Raw genomic sequence first — 24,729 nt, forward strand, 5'->3', positions numbered from 1 at the left:
CATGGGTGGAGTCCCTTGGGATGGCCTGTGGGGAGATTGGGCCCCAGCTTGCACCCCCAGCCCCACGTGGCACCCTGCCTTTGCCTGGTGCCGCCCACTCACCTGCTCCACCACCTGCCACAGTCCCGCTCTCGTCGGGGCCCACTGGGGCCGGCAGCACCTCCACTGCCACCTGCTGCCAGTGCCGCATCGCCTGACGCCCTTCATGTTCCGCGCCGCCCCCTGGTGATCAGAGCATGTCATAGCAAGCAGTCCAACTCCCAGTCGAACAATTGCCCGAGGGGACACTTTGCATATTAGGGTTTTATTATATAGGAGGGTATTTTTTAAAGATGACCCTAAGACTCTGAGAACAAGTTCCAACCCCCTATGACCTGGACTCCAAGGAACACTTTGGCCAGCCTCAGGCAATACTGGGAACTGGTTTCCCTGTGTAGCTTGGTGAGACCTGCAGATGGTCTAAGGCCAGGTGGGCAGAGTGGCATCTTGCTGCCCAAGTGGCATCTTGGCTGGGCAGTCTGAAGAGGTGTGGGACACACATCCCCGTTACCTGAGTTCACGGCCCTGAGTCTGCCCAGGATGCAGTGTAACTCGAGGCTGAAAACTGACCAAGACTCATTTCTCATGAGCTGGGCCGGCAGAGATGGCACGAACCCCAGCGCAGGCTTGTAAATGCGTCCGCCACTTATTTTCGCTGAAGCCAGCGAGAGACCATGTTGATGATGCCACTCTCTTCAAAGCTTTACAAACCACAAAAAAAACACCGAGTCATATTATTACTTTATTTTCTTTTTAAAATGTAACATTAAAGTCATCCAACATACAGAAATTCCTATGGCTCCTTACACATTTTGCTCTAAATTAGGCATTTTAGCTTTGAGATGAAGAAAATCATCCCGTTTAAAATGGCAACATTTCTGAAAAACAGGTTTCATGTTTGTGATGGGAAACTGACTTCCCATCTATACTCCTCCCCAAACTCCTCCAGTCCAGAGCTACAGGAAGACGGTTCCAACCCTGGCTAACATGTGGGGCCCATGCAGAGGGCGGGCCCCGAAGCAACAAGCGCTGGTAACTTTTGAAACAAGCAACTTCTTTATTGTACAGCACAAGAATACTGGAGAAAAGCATCATTTCCCTTTTAACCCTTTTACTGTTTTGCCTCCACCCAGGTTACTGCGTACCAAGCGGCTACGAATAGTAAAAACCTATTGATTTAAAGTCCCTGAAATGCATGCAACTTAGAACTTCCTAACGCACACACTCAGTTCCCAGGCTCCACGCCGGCTTTTTATTGAGATGGTGGTGCTGGGTCACCAGCTGTGTCTGTCGTGCTGCCAGGGTTTGGAGTGGCCGCTGCTTTGGCATCTGGCTGCTGGGCTTCGGCTTTGGGATCTTCCCCATTTCCGGCACTTTTCTTACCCTGGTCTGCGGCCACGGCACCCATGATTTCCTGCAGTGGCGGATCGCTTTCAAGGGAGCTGGGCTGGAATTCATAAACCTGGACTTGACCTGGGACATCGATTGCCTTCTGTTCAAGTTTTTCCAGGATGGTCTGAACCTTCCTGACTCCATCTCTCCTGGCCTGACGGACATCAGCTCGTCCTTCAGGGTCTACCGAATCCAGAGCCAGTAGCTCTTTGGTCAAATACTCTTCGATCATCAGGTACTTTTTGTCCGTCTTCTTACCTTCGAAGCGGTCCACAGCCTGCTCCAGCCCTTGCACCTTCTCCAGGATGGCTTCCACTTTCAGCACACCTGGATGTTTGGGGGGTGCCTCAGCTTCTCCTGGCTTTTGGGGTGTGGCTTCTGCTGGGACAGGGCTGGGGGCTGCCCTCTCTTCTGCAGCCACATTCTTGGGGGACGAGGGGACAGCAGCAGGGGCAGGACTGGGAGCGGGGCTGGGAACCGGAGTAGAAGGAACCTTTACTTCCACCTTCTCAGAAGGAGGTGGGGGCTTCTGAGCAGCAGGCTGGGAATCCACCTCCTTTCGGATCACCTGAATCGGGATGTGTCCAGCAGGGAGATCTGAACCTGTTGGGCCGGGTCTGCTTTCTGGCTTGTTTTCAGGTTGTGGGACGAACGAAGATTCTCGATGGGTCATGGGCTGCTGAGAAGAGGCAAGGACACAAAGATATTTTTAATAACTGGCTGAGAGTCACAGGATGTTCTAGTATAATACTAGAACGGTATACTAGTATAATACTGATTAGAAAGAAAGCTGGGGAATGGCTTTTAAAAAAAGTTTAACAGTACAGAGATTTTCAAGTCAGTAACAGCTGTTACAAAATAAACATGCACTAATCACTTGTGTGACCAAACCATGTGTCATGCTTCCATTCATCACCTTGGTCTATTTATTAGTCTGTGACCTCTCACTGGATTTTTCTGTAGATGGCATTCTTAGGGCAATAAAAAGAAAACCAGTATCATTTTCAAAAAAGAAAACACTAAAAGCTCATGCTGACCACTGAGCTAGTTTAGCTCAAAGCCAAGTCCTGGGAGACTCAGACTCTCAGGTGATGCAGCTGTGGAGGGTAATTGCCACTCGTCCCCTTCCTTACGCTGTGGGGACAGTCCCTGCTCAGAGGGTGATCTTCCCATCTCCTGTTACAGAAAAGTTATCATCATTTCTTTTAACCTATGACAGCCTAGTAGTTTCTGCCCAGAATGATATATTTTTTGAGACTAAGCAAGAGGCCCCAGAGAGTTAGCCCTGTAGGAATTTTGCTGGGCACATCTGGGCCAGGACTGCCCCTCAAGAGTGCATTTCCGCACTGACTTCCGGTTGCACAGGCCTCGGAGATCCTCTTTAACGTGACTGTAAGTTAGAGCCATACTGTTTTTAATGAGCTATGCTTAGAACCCAAACATTTGGCTCTTCCACTTTAGGTGAATATCTAAAACCCCTTAAAAATCCACACCCCAATTCCATCCACTGGGAAAGAAGAACTGGACGACATTATTTCTAAAGTATTTCCAATTTAAAATACTAAATTCCACTAAAATGTTCCGTTGGCTCAAATCCTTACAAGCCTCCAGAAAGGGATCTTTGAACAAGCTAGCTGGGTGGATGGGCCTCCTGGTCCTTCAGTGGAGACTGGGGCAGGGGTTCATCCCAAACAAGGTTCATCAAGGGAAGTGGAAGCAGGACTAAGTATTATTTTACATTTATGGGGAACATCTGGGAGAGACATGAGGGGGGAAACTCTAGCTCTGTAAATGGGTACTTCTTTCCTGGGATTACTGAGCCCGAGTAAGGACCTGGTGGGCACTTTGCTGTCCGAATGCCAGCAACGTCCTTTTCCACCAAATCTCTCCTGCCAGCCCAGACATCCTCAACTTTGGCCCTTATCACTCATGAACCAGCCACATGTCTCTCTGGGTTTTAAAATGGCTAGGCCCAGCTGGCGTGGCTCCGTGGTTGAGCGTCAACCTATGAACCAGAAGTCAGGGTTTGATTCCCGGTCAGGGCACATGCCCAGGTTGCAGGCTTGATCCTCAGTGGGCTGCGTGCGAGAGGCAGCCGATCAATGATTCTCTCTCATCCTTGATGTTTCTCTCTCTCTCGCTTTCTCTCTTCGTCTCCCTTCCTCTCTGAAGTCAATAAAAATATATTAAAAAAAAAAAAATAAAACAAGGGCTGGGTAAGAAGTGATTTTAGAAACACTTAAGAGGGGATTGCTTTATGGCTATACGCTTCAGAAGTGTCAAGATCACAAAAGGAAAGAAAGGTCACCGAGGAACTGTTTTAGCGGTAGGAGACTAAAGAGAAATGACTCAGTGCAGTGCTCATGATCCTAGATGAGATCCTGGGATGGGAAATTGTGATAAAGGAGATCTGAAAATGGACTGTGTATTAGATAACAGTGTTGTAAGGATGTGACATTTCCTGAATCTGATCATTCTATTGTGGTTCTGAATGAGAAGGTCTTTCACTTAGGAAAATATTTACTGAAGTAGTAAAGGGGCATGATATCTAACAACTAAATTTCAAACAACCGAAATACACAGGGTAAGATATATATAGAGAGAAGAAATGACAAAGCCAACAGCAAAACGTTAACAGTGAGTAAGGGTGAAGGGCATACTGGACTTTTTTTGTATGATTCTTACAACTCCTCTGTTAAGGTTGAAATTAATTTACAAACAAAAAAGGCTAAAAACAACGTAGGAGGAGGAGGATGCTCTGGTACAGGGCTCTGGACGTGTCACTATTTGTAGTAAAAAGATACTCTGCGTTTGTTTACAGAGGGACTTCCTTCTAAAAGCTGTGGCAGAGAATTCATGCAGCTGCTCAAGTTGCAGCCAGAGGGGGCTTAGGGCTGCTGAGCCACAAGCTGCTCGAGCTACATGACCTCCTCCTCCAGGAACCCACACCTGTCTCCACCGAAGGACCAGAAGGCCCATGCCCAGACCAGAGGTAGTCCCATCCACCCAGACGGCTGACTCACTGGCCAGACAGTATGGGCCTCTACCAAAGAGGAGGAGGAAGGGGTAAGGGAGGGTCTCTGCCGTCAAGCTCGCAGCTAAGGTGAGGAGATAAAAATGAACACTGGACATGCCCAGAGCAATACCGTGCTGCACTGGAAGGGACTCGCGAGGCGCCGTGAGAAAGGCGAGCGGGCTTCCCAGAGGCCAGCCTGGCTTGTCCCTTGCAGGATAGGGAGAACCTGGACTGTGAAGGCATTTCAAGGAGCGGTTCAGCGTGGGCCAAGGCTCGGACGTGGGAAGGACAGACTGGGCGGAGTGGAGAGGGGGGTCGGGGAGGAAGGAGACAAGCTGCCTGGAAGATGAGGCTGTGGCTGGGGGGTGGAGGGGCCTGAAGGGCCCTGAAAGGCGGGCACTAAGACACCTGGGCCCTAGGTGTGTGAGTGATGATGCATTCTGCCCAGCTGTTTCCCACCGTGGTGGCTGGAGCCTGCCCCCAAGGCAGATGCACTGACCAAAGAGCAAAAGCAGTAGAAAGCACTGAGGGTGTACAGCCAGCCCTGGGCCTATGTTTCTTAATGACCAGCCATTTCAGGATCTCACTTTCCCTGTTCTATGTGTGGGACCCAGGGAGGCCTGATGGGGGTGGGGGTGGGGGTGGGGGCAGAGAACTTGCACAGAGCTCCTCGACCCTAAAGAGATGCTGCTGTAGCCAAATCCGGCAACACCAACTCTCCTACCTGAGGCCTGTTGACCACAGTGTGCACACGCATGGGCGACGGGGAGTGCACTGGTGTGCTGCCTCTGGCTGGAGAGCTCTCCCGGCTGGACGCACCCAGGACAGGCGACCGGAACGGGGATGCTGCCCGCCGGGGCTCCCCCTCATCCCCCTGGATCTTGTGGTACACGGGCTGGTGGGTCTGGTATTCACCCTGCTGAGCTGGGTGATGGGTCTTCTGGGCCTGGTGGAAGGAGGACTGGGCTGCCGGCCGGGAGACGTTCTGCTCGTGGATCACAGGGATGGGGATGTAGCCCCGGGGGAGCTGGTGGCTGCCCAGGCTGCTCCTGCCGGAGGAGGGGGGCAGGCTGGCTGTGGAGGACGAGGACGAGCAGTCCGAAGTGGCTGGAGACTGGGATCGCTGCAAGACATAAAGGGTAGAGGTGTGGCCCCATAAAGGACCCTCTGCCTGGCACTCTGACCCGCCTCCATTATGTGCTCAGGGCAACAGGTTTCACAGGACCTCCCATCTGTAAGTAAGCCTTCCTGTTTTCAAACTGTAGTGTTTGGGCTGAGAGCCCTGCAGACAAGAGGCCTGGGCTCCAGTTCTTACCAGCTCAACCGCCTCTGTATTGGTCACAAAACAGAAAAGGGCACCCGCCCCCTCACGGGGCTGGCCTGAAGCTTAAGTAAGACAATCTGTGTGTGCGTGAGCACAAGGCCCACAAACAAGACACATTGTATTTGTTATTATATGTCGCTTCGTTTCCTTTTTCCTGTTAACCCCCTCCCTGCTAGTCCACAGAGAACTCGGCTGGGCACAGGGAGCTGCGTCCCCTGCGTGGCCCAAGACAGGCCAGGCCCTTTCCCTTCTAGTCACATAGGAAACCAGGAGGGCGTTCCCCCGGCTGGCTTCTGAGGGTCCTGCTAGCACGAATTTGTTAACATTTCTCTGATGCGTCACTTTTGATTTTTACAGCAAAAACATTACAAGTATAGCTACTGCTTCTCCAAGAAATGCAATGAACTTCCCAGTGTTCTGCATTAAGTATAGCTTTTTACCCCCAAGCAGACAGCAAAGCCAGACCCCTGGAACAGAGCCGAGGGAGGCAATCCCAGCCCTGGGTACAGACACGGAGCAAGAATTCGTGCCTACGGAACCCTCCTGGATCCACTGGCCCTCAAATCTCGGCTAAGCACCGGATTCAGAAGTAGTGGCTTCAGCCTTAAAACCCTATCACAGAGCAGCTGCCTTCCCCACTCCTTAGTCTGGATTTCCGTTTAAACCATGGGACACTGTGAGGGCAGCTATGCTGTCTCATTTTCCTATCAATATAGATCCAAGCAGTTAATCCTCATCTGTAAACAGTGAACTTAACAAACAGCTCTGTGTTTCTGAACGAGAAAGGCCAGCGAAAGCAGCATCAGCTTAGGAACCAGACTGCCAGGCTCTCGTCCTAGCGATGACACATCTGGACCAAACTCCTTATCCTTCTGAGCCGCAACCCCTTAACTACAACAATGAGCCACGGTCCCTGCCCACCTGAGACACACCTGTGAACGCTGGCAGGCACTATGGGGCTGTTGAGTTGGCTTTGCTGGGTGACCTCTGCTGCTGCAGGCCAGGCCCAGATGCCCTGCATTTTATCAGGTGCCAGGGTGCTGGCAGAGTCTGATGCCAGCCTAAGGAACACAAGACTCCCAGGCCGCATTCACAGGCCCAAGAGCCAGGCCTCTCCTTACCTCGGGTCTGTGGGAGGCGGGGGGCGGGGCCGCCGCAGCTGCTCCCGCCTGTCCGCACTGTTTGTCTGGCTGCGTGGTTTCCGCCGCTCCCTGCAGAGGTGACTGGGACCTCTGAGGAGCCGCGGTGGCTGCCTCGGTTCGGAATCGCTGGGCCCCGGGCTGGGAAGCGGCAAAGAAATGGTGCGGCGGCCGGCTGTCAGCGCCTTCGTGGAAGACAGGAATGGCAATGTAGCCTGGTCGGAGCTGGGGGTACACAATGTGGCCTTCCCTAGCGGGCAGCAGCCTGGGGCCCTCCCGGGAAGGGCCATTTGCAGAGGACGGAGTTTCCTAAAATAAAAGGAGAAACACAGACGGGTTAGAAACTAGGATGGAAACACTGTTGGAGAGGAAAAAACATGGTGCTGAGCGCTCCCATCTTCCCGAGATCCCGGGCCCCCCAGCATCAGCCAGCTCGGCTGGGCACAGGGAGCACAGCTGCCCCCCACTTCTGCCAGACCCCCTTCCCTCCAGAGGCTGCTCTCTGGCCAGCAGGTTAAGAATTAGAGACAGCAAGGGAAATCAGACGGGCCGAGGTACCTGCTGAGCACGAGAGAGGCCTCCATCTCCCACTCGGGGAAGGCAGGGTTGGTTTCTGGGGCAACCAGGCAGCACGGTGTGCAGGAAAGCCACTGTCTATCTCCCAAATCTTCAGGGACCCAGACGCGAGAAGGTCCTACTTCAATCCCAACTCACTAAGTCACAGCCAGCTTCTCTGCTTCCTCATAGGCCCCCCCAGCCCAAGCCAGTTTGGCTCAGTGGAGAGAGTGTCAGCCCTCAGCCTGAAGAGTCCCAGGTTCGATTCCGGTCAAGGGCATGTACTTTGATTGCAGGCTCGATCCCCAGCCCTGGTCGGGACGTGTGCAGGAGGCAACCAATTGATGTGTCTCTCTCACATCGATGTTTCTTTCTCTCCCATCCACTCTCTTAAAAAAAAAAAAAAAAAAGGAAAAATATCCTCGGGGGAGGATTAACAAAAATAAAAAGGCCCTCCGGTTTCCTAACAATGCAGAGTTGTGCTGGCCTCAAACACAGGCCACAGCTTGGAGATCTTTACAGAGAAGGGGCAGCAGGGGGAGGCTGCCTCCTCTGGAGTATTTTCAGAACAAGCTGAGAGAGGGGGGCGGGGGGGGGGGGGAGAGAAGGAACGCAGAAGCAGCACAGGATGAGAACAAAACCCAGGGATTACATGTGCTGGATTTCTGATGCCAACAAAGCCTGCTTGGTGAGGAGCGGCTGGGGTCCCCCATGTCCTCTCAGGAAGTTCTCCCTTTAGTGGCCTGGCTATTTTGGGACCCTGGAGAAGGCCAAGTTCCAGATGTACCACAGAGAGAGATCTTGTTTCAGATGACAAGGCTGGCCAGTCACTCCCCGGGCAATGTCACTTCTCACCAAGCAGAGGCTGGGCAACTGAAGCCGGGGAGCCCCCAGGCTTTGGGGCCTGCCCGTCTCCTGAGCATCACACAGGTTGAGGCTGTGGATTCCCGCCACTTACGCACATCCGAGTGGATCAACTATTAAGAAGGGGAGCGATCCCCACTTCAGAAGGCATCTCTGAAGCGCGAACCAACGCCCGAGGCTGAGCTTCTAGGAGCTTGCCGGTTGTGACTCAGCTGCCAGTGAGAGAAGCCAAGGGCCGATCTGCATTTGAGTGATGGGCCGCTGTGCTTCTGCCGTGTTTCTGTATTTGTGAGCACCAGTGGCTGACCCGGAATTCAGCCCTTTCCAGCCCGTCAAGGCCGCCCCCCTGCTGAGCCCCGCCCAGGGCTCCGGCACCAGGAGAGGCGGGGTGCCGCAGTGTCCTTGGGGCCCCAGCTAGAGGCACGCTCAGATTAGAATGCCCACGTGCTCGGGCGGCCGCATTATTTCAGCCTGCTCAAGTCTGAGGTCACCCAAGAGCAGGGAGCAGGTCCAGGCTTCACATTCAAAACCGAATTCCTGCCGTGAGACTGGCACCAAGGGGAGGCAGCAAGAAGCACCAAGAAGCCCTGTGCTACGGGGTGTTGACTCCTAGCATGCCACCAGGCTCAATTTGGGGCCTGGACAAGTCGTGGGAGGTCTGTGCTGGCTGCCCAGGGGCACTGCTTCCTCCAGGAAACCACAAAAGCCTCACGCATCTGCACCCTCCACGGGGCTGAGCCGTTAGCAAGCCCTCATCCACTGACCACCTCCTGGTGAACGTCCTGCTACTGAGGGCGATCCCTGCCCACTAGGGGCTTACACAGGACAGCTTAGCCCTGGCCGGTGTGGCCCCATTGGCTGGATGTCGTCCCATGAGCCAGGAGGTTGCTGGTTGGACTCCTGGTGGGGGGCGTGCAGGAGGCAGCCAATTCATGTTGTGCTCTCACATCGATGTTTCTCTCCTTCTTTCTCCCTCTCCCTTCCTCTCTCTCTAGAAACCAACAAACTATTCTTTAAAAAAGTTTAAGGCTGCATGAAACAAATGGGAAGCCCCACTACCTGGACAGCCCGGGAGGCCCTGCGGATGGGGAGACGCGTGGGCAAGCGTGTGGGCTTTTCCAGTTAGGATGGGACTCTCCTAGCGAGGTTGAAGTTCATTCTGACCTCCATGAGTGACAGTTCTGGGACAATTCTCTTAACTCCGTGAGCCTTACTCCCCTTAACCAGAAAACGGAGCAGCAATGCCCACATCGCAGGGCTGCTGGGAGGTTTTGTGAGTGGTCAAGAGGGAGGGGATGCCCAGAGCCCGAAACACACGTGAGTTCCCTCCCTAAGTAGGCACGCGGTTATGCTGCTCACACCCCAGAGTGTAAAGGAATCAAAACTGAAGGACTAAGTTACCAGACGGTGATTGGAGTCAGAATGGTGGCTGCCCCGGAGGAAATGGTAGGGACTGGGGAGTCTTGAAAGGACCTTTTGAGGGAATGGAAATACACTCCATCTTGTTCTGGGTAGTGATAAATGGGTGCACGCCTCTGTACAAATCTACCCAACTATGATCTTCTCTGGAACCCCCACATTGCCCATTCCACCTACACCACCTGGTTTTCTCAGGTGAGGGCTGCCAACCCTCCCCCGTCCCCCACAGCCGGCAGTCAGCTGTGCCTCCAACTCAGACCCTTCCAGGGCCTAGAAACCATAGACCTGGCTGAGGCGTGGCTCCTCCTGGGGAAGCCCCTGGATCCGGAGGCCCTGGAGCCGGCCTGCCAGGAGCTGTGCGTTTTATGCATCTCTCTGAATATACTTTGCACCTCAAGGATAGAGAAAAGGCAAGGAAGAGGCAGAGGGAGGAAGGAAGAGTAAGGTTGCCTGCGCGGGGGGCTGGACAGCAGACTGATCTCCAGAGCCGATATTCTGCCTGGGCCTTGGAAGAGGTGCCACGTCGGGGTCAGGGGAGGAAAGCATGTGGTCACTGTGGGCAGGTGTGGGTGTGAGAGCAGCAGTGAGAAAGGGGGTGGCCCTTGAAGGTAAGTGCTGAGCTGAAAGCTGGAGAGGCCCCATGTCCTCTGTGCGTGAGTTGCTGACAAGTGATCTCACCAAGACGGGAAGAATCGAAAGGAGAAACCAGGACACGTCAGGAAACAAGAGAAGTCAGGGCAGAGCTGGGGGCAAAAGGGCATGAAAGGAAGGATGACCCAGGAGGAAGAGGGAGGGAGGGGCCAAGACGCGAGTTCTGAACCTGGATTGGTTGAACGGTGCTGTCCGCTGGCAGTGATAAATGGGTGGAAGGCAGGGATGGTTATGGGCGGCCGGGAGTATGCTGCCCCTGAAGTGCTGAGGCCTGCACTCCTGGCTCCGTGTGAATGAATGTCCCCTTTATCCATTTAATAAAAAACCAGTGACCGAAGGAGCCTTGACTTGGGGTGGTGAACACACAATACAATATAAAGGTAATGTATTATAGAACTGTACCCCTGAAATCTATGTAATTTTATTAACCAACCAGAGGCCTGATGCACGAAATTCGTGCAAGGGTAGGCCCTCACAGCCACCCCGGCTGCTGCCTTGGCCCTCATAGGCCCAGCTTCGTCCGGAAGGTCGTCTGGACGGTCATTCTGCTGTTCAGTCTAATTAGCATATCAGCTCTTTATTAGATAGGATGTCAACCCTGTAAGTTCAATAAAAAATAAACAGCAAACAAAACACCCACACAACTCTTCATGAGCCTTGAGTCTAAAAGGCAGCAGCTTCCCTCCCCCTATGGTGGGGTTCTGTTTAGCAAATCACCGCTGTGGGTGAATTAGCAAATCACACCAGTTTTACAGAGCAGACAGCTAAGTACGTCCACATGGATGGGTAATTTAAACCAGGACTGAAACTCCCGCCAAGAACAAGGTCTGTACCAGGAACGCAGACCCACCTTCTAATGTGTCTGTCACTAGGGCCTGGTCAACAGCAAGTGCTTCAGTGTTTACTAACTAAAAAGCACCGTCCGCAAGTTCATTAAATTGCCCTTACCTGAGGATATGTTTGGAGGGAGGGACGGAGGGAGGGAGGGAAACATGGATGTGAGAGAGAAACATGGATAGGTCGCCTCCCATATGCGCCCCCAACTGGGGATGGAACCTGCGACCTTTTGGTGAACAGGATGACACTCCAACCAGCTGAGCAGTCCAACCAGGGCAGGAACTGTCATCCAGTGGAGCTCAGCTCACTGTCCTTATCTTTGGCCAAAGACAAGGAATACCTACATACAAACCCAATTAGGAGGAGGGGGTCAATGGGGGGAAAAGGAGACTTATGTAATACTTTCAACAATAAAGAATCATTTAAAAAAAAAAAAAACCAATTAGGAAATAGCCAACACCCTGACTTCGCTGCTTCTCTCACTGCATTAATTTATAAAATGAATTCATTCTCCATCCTCGTTTGCACACACATCAAAATCCTCTGAGGTGTGACTCAGAGAGCACCAAACAACTCCACGAGGTAGCCAGGACAAAAAGCAGGAAAAACTACCCCAGAGGAGCCAGTCTGCCCTTTGGATACAGATATTATTATGAGAGAAGCCTGGCGTTAGGAGCTGAGCTTGGGTGAGCCCTGGCATTTACATAAGCCTTGTTTGCTCAACAGCGCATCTACACTTCACTACTTGTTTTTCATCACAATGAGGGTGCTAGGGGGCAGCTAGGGGACGTGGAAGGAGGTTGAACGAGGTCCTAATCCAGGTTCTGTCCTCAACAGGTGTGCGACATGAGCAGCTCGCATCCCCTCTCTGCAGCTCAGATTCCTCAGCTGTAAAAGGAAGGGGAGGCCCAGATGTTTTGTAAAGCAGTGTTTCTCAGACTCTGGGGGGGCTTCAAAGCACCCAGGAAATGCAAAAAAAAAAAAAAAACCAACACAAAAAACAAAACCGCTAAGCCCAGCCCAGACCAAGTCTGGTTCAATAGGTGTGGGACGGCCAACCAGAACTGCACTGAGGAACACTGATCTAAATGAAGTCCCTTCCAGCACTGACGGGCTCGTGGCCTCCGACTTCCAAGGTCCCGTACTTATGTAGTAAGTAGCTACAGAAAGCTCAAAAACAAGGAAAAGTGATTTCACGGAAACCTAAAAAAGACCACTCCTCCTGCACCCAGTTAAGTCACACCAGAAGGGGCCTCGTCAGTGCAGTGGGTAGCCCATCGGTGTCGGAAATCATATCGGAAATCGCTGGAACTCCGGGTGCCCCTCAAGTTCCACGTACCAAACAAAGAGGAGGAGGAAACTGAGCCCCCACAGGACTCCTGCCTTAGAAGCAGGGCAGGAACAGGCCTTGGGCACCTGCAAGGCAGATGCTAATTACTACGGGGTGTGCTACATGCACGGCCTTAGCTGCTTTGGGGACAATTGGGGAGCAGGATGTGCCTCGACCCATCCCTGTAAGAAAGTTACCTCTGAACCCTAAAATACTGTCCCACTGCAAGCCCCCACCCCCAGCTCCATGGTACAGCACCCTGTGGGCTCAACACCTGCCCAGCACAGCTCCATCAGTGTGGTCTGAAGGGAGGCGGCAGCCACAGGGAACTCTGAGGACTGCCCCGGAGTTGGCCGGCAGCGCTGGAGTCTGAAGTAGGACACAGCTGCTAATAACCGGGTTTTCAGGCCGGAAGAGCCTTCCTTCACAGTGGCCAGGCATTGTTTTTTTACTAATGATACTTCAAAACTTCTAAAACAAAGAGAAAAGATGCGGGAAACAAGAATCCTGGAACTGCCCATGTATCTAGGACCAAAATTAAGTGGCTTGGCTCACCTCTATCCCGCAGGAAACAAAACAAAAGACAAGCTTCCTACTAAAGCAAATAGAGCTGAGCTTCGACATCCTACCCAACTTCCATGGGTATTACAGGCCATAGAAATGAGTTAGGTACTGCCAGGCGGAGTGGCTCGGTGATACCATGTGCACTGAGAGACTGCCAGTTCACTTCCCAGTCAGGCCACATACCTGGGTTATAGATTAGATTTCAGGCTGGGGCACGTACGGAAGGCAACTGATCCATGTTCCTCTCTCTCCCTGTCTTCCTCTCTCCCTAAAATATACATTTAAAAAGAAATGAATTAAGTATTTATTGCTATCCTATATAACCTATATAATAAATGGCTAATATGCAAATCGACTGAATGGTGGAACGACCAATCACATGATGCACACTGACCACCAGGGGGCAGATGCTCAACGCAGGAGCTGCCCCCTGGTGGTCAGTGCACTCCCACAGGGAGAGCTCCACTCAGCCACAAGCCAGGCTAACAGCTGGCGAGCGAGCGCAGCGACGGTGGCAGGGACCCCTAGGGGGGATGTTCCCGAGGGGTCCCAGACTGCGAGAGGGCACAGGCTGGGCTGAGGGACCCGTCTCCAGTGCACAAATGTCGTGCACCAGGCCTCTAAGTTTGATACATAAACAGTCATTTGTATGCACACAACCAAACTCAAAATTCCTTAAGTTCTCACTGGATTGTGATAAAGGGTCTCTCCCACCCCCAAGCCCTGTTTTGGGCATACAACAGGCAAAATCTGAGTAATAAGTGAAGGCCACATCCACCAGTCTATTTACACCGGAGCCTAATTCCTCAGTGGCCTCGTCAGGTTGGAAATGAGCCTGTTAGAGTCAGAAGCCCCTTATCTAAGCCTTAAGAATACTGATGAGCAAGGAGGCCATCTTCTCTGTGGAGAACTGTATCTACAGTTCCATGACCTGGAAGCAAACAACTGCAGGGGCCGGAGCCCTGAACACCCCTCTCCCTCCAACAGCCCGGCCAGCTGCTCTGAAGGGGCCTGCGCTCCGGACAAACTCACCGCTGAAAACCCACCCCCAACCTGCAGTGACTGTGGCTCCGCACACACATGCTGAGACCAAGCCAAGCCAGGCTGGGGCAGGCGGACCTGCTTGGGAGCAGAAGATCTGCTGGTGTCCCCCCAAAATCCTCAGTGCTTCCCCCACCAGGGGAGTGATTTCCAGGCTAGGCACCAGCTCCTCCAGCTGCGTTTTCCCTGCTGAAGGAGTGCTCGGGGCTCAGAGTCAGCACCCGGCCTCCCCAGGCCCCAGCCCCTCGAGTCCTCCTCAAGGATTCCACGCAGATGTGGCCCAAGGTCACAGGGAAGTTACTGCAGAACCAGGCCGAGAATTCTGGTCACCAGACTCCCAGCTCCTGAACTCCCAGCTACAGGAAATAAAAAACCACCGACCTCCTCTTCAGGGGAAAAAAAAAGAGTAGGAGCACTTTTTTAAATCACCTAAAGCCGGCACCACAGATGGAAAAGTACCTGAAACGCCCGTACCAGGAAACAGACTGTCCGAAGTCAGATAAAAGCGCCTCCTGTTACATTGCCGTGGGTTTCTCAAGCACCTCTCTCATTCTGTGGTTGAACACTGGTCAATCAATCGGCTCTTCCACCTTCCAGAAAGTGTTGGTTGGTATCAGGGTACAGGGCTTCAACTGACACACATTTTGCATAAAACACAATTTCCCAAAAGAAAAAAATCTCCAGTTCATTAACCGTGGCTTAGAGAACCCCCCTGACTGATGGTGGCAGTCTTGGGGGAGGCGGGGGACTCTCCTCCCCACCCTGGACACTGGTTGAAGGAGTCAGTTCAAGAGATCCAAGGGGATAAGAGGAGGCCTTGCTTCTGAGAAACAAGACTTCCCATCTACCTGCGAGCCGACAGATCCATATCCAACCAGAACTGTCTACCGCGTGGGGAAGTCAAATGCCTACCTGAGCCTTTCTGAGGACCGCACACACGTGGCAGGTCAGGCCCTGACTCATCACCTTCCGTACGCCATCCCCCATGATCCTCAGCTGCTATGACCCTTACAGCCATCCCCCAGGATCCTTCTGTATGCCCATTTTACAGAAGGGGAGACTGAGGCTCTAGGAGGGTAAGTGACTTATCTGAGATCACTAGCACCTGATACCAAGGCCAGGCTGCGTTAACCCTTTCACTGTTACTGCCACACCTGTACGCTGTGGCTAATGTCTTCAAATCCATCTTCCCGGGATTAAATGCAGCAAGAGAGAAAATGCTTCATTTTGCCTGGCTGAGCTGGGCCGAGGCTCAGACCTGGAACATTCAGTTCCAGTGTGCTCTGGGCCAGGAAGCCTGCGCTGCTGCTGAGTCATTGCCTGGCTGAGGCAGGGCAGGGAGAGAGCGGAGTGAGGGTGCTGGGCTCACTTGAGGCAGGGCAGGGAGAGAGCGGAGTGAGGGTGCTGGGCTCACTTGAGGCAGGGCAGGGAGAGAGCGGAGTGGGCTCCCCGGGCAGGAGAGCTGGTCCTGCTCAGACACTCAGGATCCCCAGGACTAACCTGGAAGGTTCAAAAAATGAAGTGGCCGCCTTCCCTCCTGCACATGCGAGGGCTTTCATTCAGTGTCTAAGACGAATTTAAGATAACTGGGAAACTACCACTCTACATTAATGAACTGAGGAAGTTATCTGGTTTGTTCTTCAGCAGGATGCTAAGGGATTTGCAGTTTAAGTCTCAGCTCAGTCGCTCCGTCCTGGGAGCTCTCGGTAGCCGTGCTGTTTACAGGCTCCTGACATAGGCCGTGAGCAATCTGCAACCCCGGGCTTTTCTGAATTGACACTGAATAAGCAGCTCACTCTGTGGTGTCTGATCTCACTGTCGGCCACAGCGGGGTAAGAAACTACCACAGCGCCGGGGGCTCTCTGTGCAGCTGTGGGTCTGGCAGTGACTGTCAGCAACCAGCCGCTCCAGCAGGCCTGCTCCAAGATGCTGTGTCACCGGTGGGGACACACAGAAAACACAGTGCCCACAGACCCAGAAGAATGAACCTAGGGAATCAATACTAAAGCCTCTATGGAGAAAAGGCCACTCAGAAATGTGATGAAGAACAGTAAAAAAAAAAAAAAAAAAAAAAAGAAGGAAAGAAAGATGATGAAAAGGAACCAGCTCTTGGGAGACAGCCTGCCTCCTAACCCAAGAGATGCAGGAAACGCTTGGTGGGGAATGGCAGTGAGGGAGGCAAAGTGCCCTCTATAATAGTGTCTATGTGGCACTTAACACCATGACTGCAGAGAGCAGGCATCAGTGAGTTCAGATGGGAAGAATGAGTGAAGACTCGGCCCATCTCCTAAGCTCAGACCCAGGCTCGGGAAATGAGCCAACATTTCTCATCCGCTGTACAGACAATCGGCTGCTGATGACGGGGACTATGCCTGGCGAGCTCTGAGTGTGAAGGACTTTCAAGAAGGCCCACTGGGGGCAAGTCTGCCACCCCTGCTGGCTGCCGGGTGGGGGCAAATCTCTGGCCACACCAGCCAGTTCCGTTTGGTCACAGCTGACAGGCCTCCGGCCAGACACACCCCCTTCTCCAAGTCTGTTTTCTCATAGAGAAGGTGCACCTGAATGTTTCTATTTTAGGGAGCTGCTTTGAGGAGTTAAAGAGGTAAGGTTTGTGCCCTGACTGGTTTGGCTCAGTGGATAGAGCGTCGGCCTGCGGACTGAGAGGTCCCAGGTTCGATTCCGGTCAAGGGTATGTACCTTGGTTGCGGGCATATCCCCAGTAGGAGGTGTGCAGGAGGCAGCTGGTTGATGTTTCTCTCTCATCGATATTTCTACCTCTCTATCCCTCTTCCTTCCTCTCTGTAAAAAAATCAATAAAATATATTTTTAAAAAAATAAAGAGGTAAGGTTTGTGAAAGCACCCACATGGCACATACGTATAAATATGAACCCCAAAAATATTGGGTTTATGCCTTCCTAAAGAAGCTCTGATTAAGCTTTTGCAAGCTGCCTGGCTTCCTGAATACTTGTCAAGCCCCTCTCTGCAAGGAATCTTCATAGAAATATGCAAAGATTCTATAACCCCAGATATCGCACACAGTCGCACAATGCCAAGGGAGGGGTGGGGTTAGCTTCCACGTCTGCCCGAGGAGGTAATCTGGAGCTGTGAGTCCGGGAGCTGAGGCAGAGGAGGGTCCTGGGGTGCAGACTTGATTCAGGAGCAATGGGGAGCCGGCAGGGGCTGGAGAATTCCAGGCAGGTAGGACAGGTTTCTTCAGGGTTCATCAGTACTAGTGGGTCCTCACAAGATTCCTACCAAGCAAGGCCTTTGTCTTATGCTTCATTTTTTCTCCGTAAAGTGTCTTAAATATATTTGTTGTTGTTATCCTCACCAATGAACATTTTTCCATTGACTCTTTTTTTAGAGAGAGTAGAAGGGAGGGGGAGAGACAGAGAAACATCGATGTGAGAGAGACACACTGATTAGTTGCCTCCTTCAGGCACCCTGACCAGGACTGGGAATCGAGCCTGCAACTGAGTATGTGCCCTTGACAGGAATCAAACTGGAGACCCTTCAGTCCATGGGCTGATGCTCTATCCACTGAGCCAAACCGGCTGGGCAAGTGTCTTAAACAGGCGTCCTACGGCTCACGGGCCACATGCGGCCCGCTGAGGACATTTATCCGGCCCGCCGGGTGCCGCTGCCTGTCCTGCTTAGCAGCCGACGCGTCCCGGGCCCGCAGTGCGCATAGGAATTTGTTCATAGATTTTTTTTTAAACTATAGTCCGGCCCTCCAACGGTCTGAGGGACAGTGAACTGGCCCCCTGTTTAAAAAGGTTGAGGACCCCTGGTCTTAAATATTTAAGAGCCAGGTTAAGCCCGCAAAAATGTGGAGAAAGAGTAGGTTTGGATTATGCACAGCTTTCTATTTTTGATGATAAATGTCAGATCATTTTAACCCATCAATAGGAAATGATAAACATGTAGAGTGGCTTATATAAGGCAGCCATGTGTCATTCCAGGAAGGAGGACAGCGCTAATCAAGCCTCATGGGAGGTACGAAGCTTTCTGACTCACAACCAGCCCCAACAGCATGAAGCAGCTTAAGCCTTCCCGGCCCTGGCTAACGTCAAACGCCGCCACGCCACCGTTGCTGTGTACAGACTCTGCCCTCGTAAAGGGCAAATCTACTCGACGAAACGGGGGACAAATTATGCTGTCCTTGCATAAGCCTAACACAGACTGTTCTTTAGAGGGGAAATGAGGGCCTTGGCTGAGTTGGACTTCTAAGGCATCTGGCCAGCTCTTTATCCACACTGTTCATCAGTCGCAAAGGAATCTGCCCCTCGGTAACTGCAACTTGCTGGAAATTCAAAGGACAGAATGGCCACTCGCTCCCTGACTGCTCTGATCCCTCTAATCAGCACGAGAGCTTGCAATCGGCCTGCAAAGAGCAAAATGACCTCATCTTCAGGAAAAATCAGGAGGCTCTGCTGAACCTGAAGCAGAACAAATGGGTATCTCTACTTCAATCGAAACTCAGAACGTTTCCAATTTCCTCTGAAAGGATGTCTCTACCTCTCTCACAGGACCTGAGGATCATCTGTCCAATTATTACAGGCGGGCTTCTGCTGGAGGGAAGACAGGAAGGAAACACTGACTCGCGCTTTCTTGGGGTGCAGGAGGGTCTGGGAACCTCCCTGAGTCCGATCCTTCCCCACACCTGGCACTGTCACCCGCCAGGCTCCATCCCTCCCCACATCACCCTCCTGCCCCCATATTCACACTCCCAGAAGCCAGGCACTGGGGAATTTCACTAAGAAGGAAAAAGGGATTCCAGGGCCTACATGCAGGCCTACTGTACTCTAAGTCATAATCTGCCACCTCCTTCCCCCCAAATGACATCAATGCCACTCAGTGGCTCCAAATGCAAGTCTGGCAGATTCAAGAATGATCAGGAAAGCTTTTCTGTGTTTCAGATTTCTGGGCCCGACCCTGAGCAATTTGGATTCAACATGGGGTGGGGATGGGAGGTTGGGGATAGTGGGTGACACAGCTAGCAATCTGTGTTCTTAAAAGGTTTCCCTGAGCGCTGGCCTGTGTTGGTCAGTGGTTAGAACATCAGCTCTCACACTGAAGGGTCGGTCTCAGGTTAAATTCCCGGTCAAGGGCAAGTACCTAGGTTGCAGGTTCGAACCCCAGTACTGGCAGCAGGCAACTGATTGATGTGTGTGTGTTGTGTCTCCCTCCCCTCCTCCCTTCCATTCTAAATATCAATGGTTTGGGCTCAATCCCCAATGTGGGGCATGCAGAAGGTAGCCAATCAATGATTCTCTCTCATCATTGATGTTTGTCTCTCTCCCTCCCTCCCTCCCTCTCTGAAATCAATAAAAATATATTTAAAAATCAATGGGAAAAAATATCCTCAGGTGAGGATTAACAAAATAATAATAATCTATATATATAAAAGGCTAAGTGACTGACCGTACATATGTCTGACCGTCAGGCCAGTATTTATGATGTGCACTGGCAATTTAAAAATAAACGTTGACTCGCACATGCACAATACATGTAAAGCCCTTGCTGGCACCAATCGCATGCGCATGTTTCAATCTGTCATTGTTGATCGTGAATTTGGTTTTTTGTTGACATTCTGAAGCTGAAAGGAAGCGGTAGCATAGACAGAATATGTCTGAAGACCAACTACAGGCACAGCGTATCTCTGACACTTCATCTCTGACACTTCTACTATAGAGAAAGGGCAAATAGCGATATTAAAATATTTCTTCTAATTAATTTCCTTCCAATGTGCACGAATCTGTGCACCGTGCCACTAGTAGTAATACTAATAATAAAAGCTTCCCCAGAGACTGCCAAGCTTAGAATTGTGCTGGCGACCTCCAAGATCTGGAGAGCTAGGAAAGCCCTGCTCCTGGAGGGAGGGTCTCCCTCTGGTCCCAGGGGGGTTTGTGACAGAGCAATGCAGTGACATGCGCTGAAGGAGTTGGCCATTGTTTATTCAGTGAGAACCCAGGGGAGGGGCAGCAAGGAAATTGTACATCTCCTGACTCCAACGCGAACGCCAACCTCTCTGCCAGGGAGGCGGCTGGACTGGTATGAACTTGCCGGAGATTAGTGGGCAGCCCATGTGTGCAGAAAATCAATATCCAGGAAGACTGCAGGTGGCAGGTGCACTTAGAGTGGAGCTGGATAAAGCCCAACGCCTTGGCCTCCAGCTGTCCCCCCTCTGCACTGAAGGGCAACACTTGCATTCACTCTCCCCCTCTGGAAAAATGGGGATAAAGTCACTCTCACCACCTCAGGGGAATGTGGGAGGATCAACTGTGAGAAGACAAGAGTATAAGACTAAATGAAAGCCATTCCTTTATCAAAGTGGTTCAACTGTAAACACTCAGAAACTGTCTTCCCCAAAGAGGGCTTTCTCTGTTATTCCTGCTCAACCAATAGCTCTTGATTGACTGGTAGCATTTCCAAAATAAGGATGCTTGGAGGGTCCTCTTAGCTCAGCTCCTCCAAAACAGCCCTTTGTGCCAGGGCCCTTTCCTCAGTATGCATTAAGAAACCGATTTCTGCCCTGGCGGGTTTGGCTCAGAGGATAGAGCGACGGCCTGTGGACTCAAGGGTCCCTGTGGACTCAAGGGTCCCGGGTTCCATTCCGGTCAAGGGCATATGCCCTGGTTGCAGGCTCGATCCCCAGTAGGGGGTGTGCAGGAGGCAGCCAATCAATGATTCTCTCTTATCATTGATGTTTCTATCTCTCCCTCTCCCTTCCTCTCTGAAATCAATAAAAATAAAAATAAATAAAAATAAAAAAACAAACAGGTTTCTGCCCTGGTGGGTTGCTCAGTGGTTAGAGCACAGGCCAGTGGACTGAAGGGTCCCAGGTTTAATTTCAGTTAAGAGAACATTCTTTGGTTGCAGGCTCAATCCCCAGCCCCGGTCAGGGTGTGTCAGGGAGACAACCAATCAATGTGTTTCTCTCACATGGATGTTACTCTGTCTCTCCCCATCTCTTCCACTCTCTCTTAAAATCAATGGGGGTAAAAATATCCTTGGGTGAGAATTAACCAAAAAAAGAAACCGATTTCTCATATAAAGTAATACTGAAGGGCTTTCTATTGTATTTGGTCCGGAGTAGGGTGTAAGTCATATAAGTGAAACTGAATTAACCATCCAGATATTCTGTGTATATCCAAGCACAGATTCGAAAGCGATGAAGCCCAAAGAGCTAATGAACTAGATGTTAGTTTTCACCTTATCTGTTGGTTTCATGCTGAGAAATCGCAAGTAATTAATTTGGTAAGGAGAACTCTTTTCTTGAGTTGATCACAACCATCCATCACTATTCAAGTAATCACAGCACAGAAATCAGCCACCCAATCCTTGGCGATCAGAAGGACACAAAAATAACCAAGTATTCCAGCCCGCACACTTCAGGGTTTCATACAAATTCAAGATGCTTCTACCTTCTTCTGGATACACTGCCTCTTCTTAAGACTTTCTGATGTGGTTCTCTTTGCTATTAGTATTAGCTGAGTGACCCTTGCAAACACACTTCACCTCTCTGAGTTTCTCTTTCAATGTAATAAAGAGGCTGAGCTAAAAGATCTCTAAGGACCTTTCACCGTTAAAATTCAAACTTGAATTTTCAAGTCAACTTTTCCAGCGTCAGACTTCTGATTTAGTAGCTCTTATTTTCTATGTGTTGAGAAGAATAGTAATTCAACCTGCTTTTTTCCACCCCGAGACGCTTTATGAAACCACAGCCTGAGCCCTCCATCGGATGGGTGCACAAGGATCTCAACTTGCTGGGTGAGTTTCACGTTGAAAACGAAGTGCTGGCAACCTGGGCCTTACACCGCACTCCCCGTGGATATGTTCAAACTTGACCTTCACTCACAACAAAGGGTGCCAGCAGATTGACTGTCCCTGCCTCTATAGGAAACCTCAAAATGATTGTTTATTTTAACCACACTAAGGATCTAGCCCTAGCCGGTTTGGCTCAGTGGATAGAGCGTCAGCCTGCGGATGAAAGGGTCGCGGTTCCGGTCAAGGGCACATGCCTGGGTTTCGGGCTTGATCCCCAATTGGGGGTGTGCAGAAGGCAGCCAATCAATGATTCTCTCTTATCATTGATGTTTCTATTTCTCTCTCCCTCTTCCTTCCTCTCCGAAATCAATAAAAATATGTAAAAAAAAAGATCTACATCCACACAGACTGCAGTAACAGGGCTGATTTGAAATGAGCATGAGTTTCACCCAATAATGGGCTGAACAGACAGACAGACACACATAAATGTATAATTATGGCTCTTGTACTAATTATAGCCGCTTGTACTAATTTTCAGAAATAAATATACAATTAATTTCTTATAAATGTAAGTTGCTGAATGTACAGTATCTCATCATTGGGCACTAGAGTTTTATCAACATTTTAAAGAAAAAAGTTTATAAAATGAAGGTAAATAATATAAATCTTTCTTCTAAAATAGTAACTTTTAAAGCATTTTTAACTTTGTGAATTTTTATGTCTTCAAAATAACTTATCAGTTCTTTGGAGCTTTTATTTTCATTTTGTCCAGAACAGCATTTACAGTTACCCTTTAGGTATATTTACTTTTTTGTTTAATCCTCACCCGAGAATATTTTTAATTGACTTTTCTAGGGAGAGTAAGAGGGAGAGAGAGAGAAACATCGGTTGCTTCCCATCAGCACCCCGACCGGGAATTGAACCCAATCGAACCCACAATAATCTTTTGGTATATAGGACGACACTCCCACCAACTGAGCCACCCGGCCAGGACTAAGTACTAGTATATTTCCCTCTGAAAAAAAAAAAGCTCAAATTTATAAATAATTGCACAAGTTTCTGTGCAATTAGTTATAATTTTTAAAATTAGACTCCTCAATTTTTTTATTTTCCAATTGCCATGCTCCTAAGGGTTAAGTACTTATCCTTGCATATATGTAGATGGAGCATACCTCCGCTGTATTCACAAAAGCATTCCTACTCAGTCATTTGTGTATTAAAAACCAGTCCTAGACGTTTTAATACCGTAACAAGGAAGGGAATGTATGCCATTTCTTTCTCGCCAGTGAGGCAATGTCGGAAGGCGATGGCCAGCTGTAAGGCAGCCTCAGCCTCAGTTCAGGAGAGAGCCTGTTTTTAACAAGTCACCCTGGAGCAGATCCCCACTGGAAACGTCTCAAACAATACAATTTTAACTTCAAATCGAAAATGGAAAGAAAGAAAGAAAAAAAGGGAATGTGTTTACATGAGTCTCCTGAGTCACTGTGTCGGAGGCAGGAGTCCAGTCGAGGTACCCCTCGACCGAGCCGGGGAGCCCCAGGAGGTGGAACTCCCGCGCCCACCACCCCAGCCTGCGAACGGCCCCCTGGCGCCGCCGAGGCGCGTCCGCGGAGTGAAACCACGACCTCCCCCGGGGCAGCCGGGCGGCGACCGGGCCTGGCCCGGGCCTGGGGTGCTGACCAGGCTGGCCGTCCCTCGCGGAGCCCGGGCCAGCTCCAGCCACCGGCCCTCAGACCCTCGAATCGAGCCGGTGGACGGGACCTGACGCCACCGCGCGGGTCGCACTTCCCGGCCGACCCCCGGCAACAACCCGCGGCCAGGGAAGAAAGTCCCCACCGATGCCTCCCCCTCGCCCCATGCCGGCCAAGGGCGGCCCGGGAGGGGGCTCGTAGGGGCGCAGCAGGCCGACCCCAGGAGCTGCTGCCGCCCGGAGGTCCACGCGGCCGACCTCTGGGGCCGGGGCGCGGCGGGCACGGGCGCCTCGCGTCCCCGCAGCCCGGCCCAGCCCCGCCCCGCCGCTCGCCGTCCAGGTGGGGGTCCTGGCTCACCTTGGGGCCCTCGGGGGGCACGCGCGGGTCGTTCCACGTGGTGGTGCGGCTGTTGTGATCCACGAAGAAGGGCCAGCCGGTCTGCGGGTCGATCTTGATCTCCCAGCCGGGGGGCAGGGGGTCGCGGTCGCCGTTGCCGGACGCCGTCTGCATCATAGGCGAGTGGGTGGCTGCGCTCATGCTGGGTCGGGGTCGGCCCGGAAGGGAGGCCGCCGAGGTGCGGGGTGCCGAGTCACGGGGTGCGGGGCCTCCAGGCGCCGAGTCGCTCGCGGGCCGCGGCCGGAGCAGGAGCCGTGCGCGCCGCCGACGTGTCCGGGAAGCCGGCGCCGGGCACCTTTATGAATTAAAGGAGGGGGTGACGTGGCCCGAGAGGGGTGGAAGTGTCTGGAAATAGCCTCCTCGCTGCCAAAGGGGAAGGAGAAGATAAAGGGAGGTAGCAACTGGCCGGCTAGAAACTTCTGGTCCCATCCAGAGAAGTTGGCGGCGGCGCGGGCTGGAAGCGGAGCTCCGCCCTGAGTCATCGGCTATAATCGTGCGCGCCGGGCGGGGCGGGGCGGGGCCTCGGGCAGGCCGCCCCTCCCCCACCTCCTCCTCTTCCCACCCCCAGGCCCGGGGTCCCCCTGCCTCTGGGGGCGTCGTCTGAATGCCCCCGGCCAGTTCCGGTTTTCAGATTCGCTCCCTCTCCTTGGAGCCGCGGGGTATTCCCGGGACTGGAGTCCGCTCTCGGGGTGCGAGCTGC

General features: G+C 51.9%; 1 protein-coding gene across 2 annotated transcripts; it reads right to left on the bottom strand.

Moving 5' to 3' along the window:
- Positions 1-1,072: 1,072 nt before the first annotated feature.
- On the bottom strand, positions 1,073-24,522 carry BAG3 (BAG cochaperone 3). Of its 2 annotated transcripts, none has more exons than XM_080641984.1 (4): positions 23,991-24,522; positions 6,893-7,219; positions 5,172-5,570; positions 1,073-2,110 (listed from the first exon to the last, which is right to left on the bottom strand). In XM_080641984.1, the coding sequence occupies exons 1-4, from the start codon at positions 24,168-24,170 to the stop codon at positions 1,292-1,294; spliced, it is 1,725 nt and encodes a 574-aa protein (XP_080498110.1). In that variant the 5' UTR covers positions 24,171-24,522; the 3' UTR covers positions 1,073-1,291. The 2 variants fall into 2 exon arrangements, with proteins under 2 accessions (XP_080498110.1, XP_080498111.1); XM_080641985.1 differs by having other exon boundaries at positions 1,073-2,107; positions 23,991-24,304.
- Positions 24,523-24,729: the final 207 nt, after the last annotated feature.

The sequence above is a fragment of the Plecotus auritus genome (genome assembly GCF_963455305.1).
Source record: "Plecotus auritus genome assembly, chromosome: 9".
Taxonomy (NCBI): domain Eukaryota; kingdom Metazoa; phylum Chordata; class Mammalia; order Chiroptera; family Vespertilionidae; genus Plecotus; species Plecotus auritus.

Excerpts from the sequence above, each read along its gene's own strand:
- BAG3 (XM_080641984.1), bottom strand. The coding sequence starts at position 24,170 with ATGAGCGCAGCCACCCACTCGCCTATGATGCAGACGGCGTCCGGCAAC. Across the intron at positions 7,220-23,990 it reads TGCCCCCCGAGGGCCCCAAG|GAAACTCCGTCCTCTGCAAA; the intron begins GTGAGCCAGGAC and ends CTTTTATTTTAG. Across the intron at positions 5,571-6,892 it reads CCGCCTCCCACAGACCCGAG|CGATCCCAGTCTCCAGCCAC; the intron begins GTAAGGAGAGGC and ends TATGTCTTGCAG.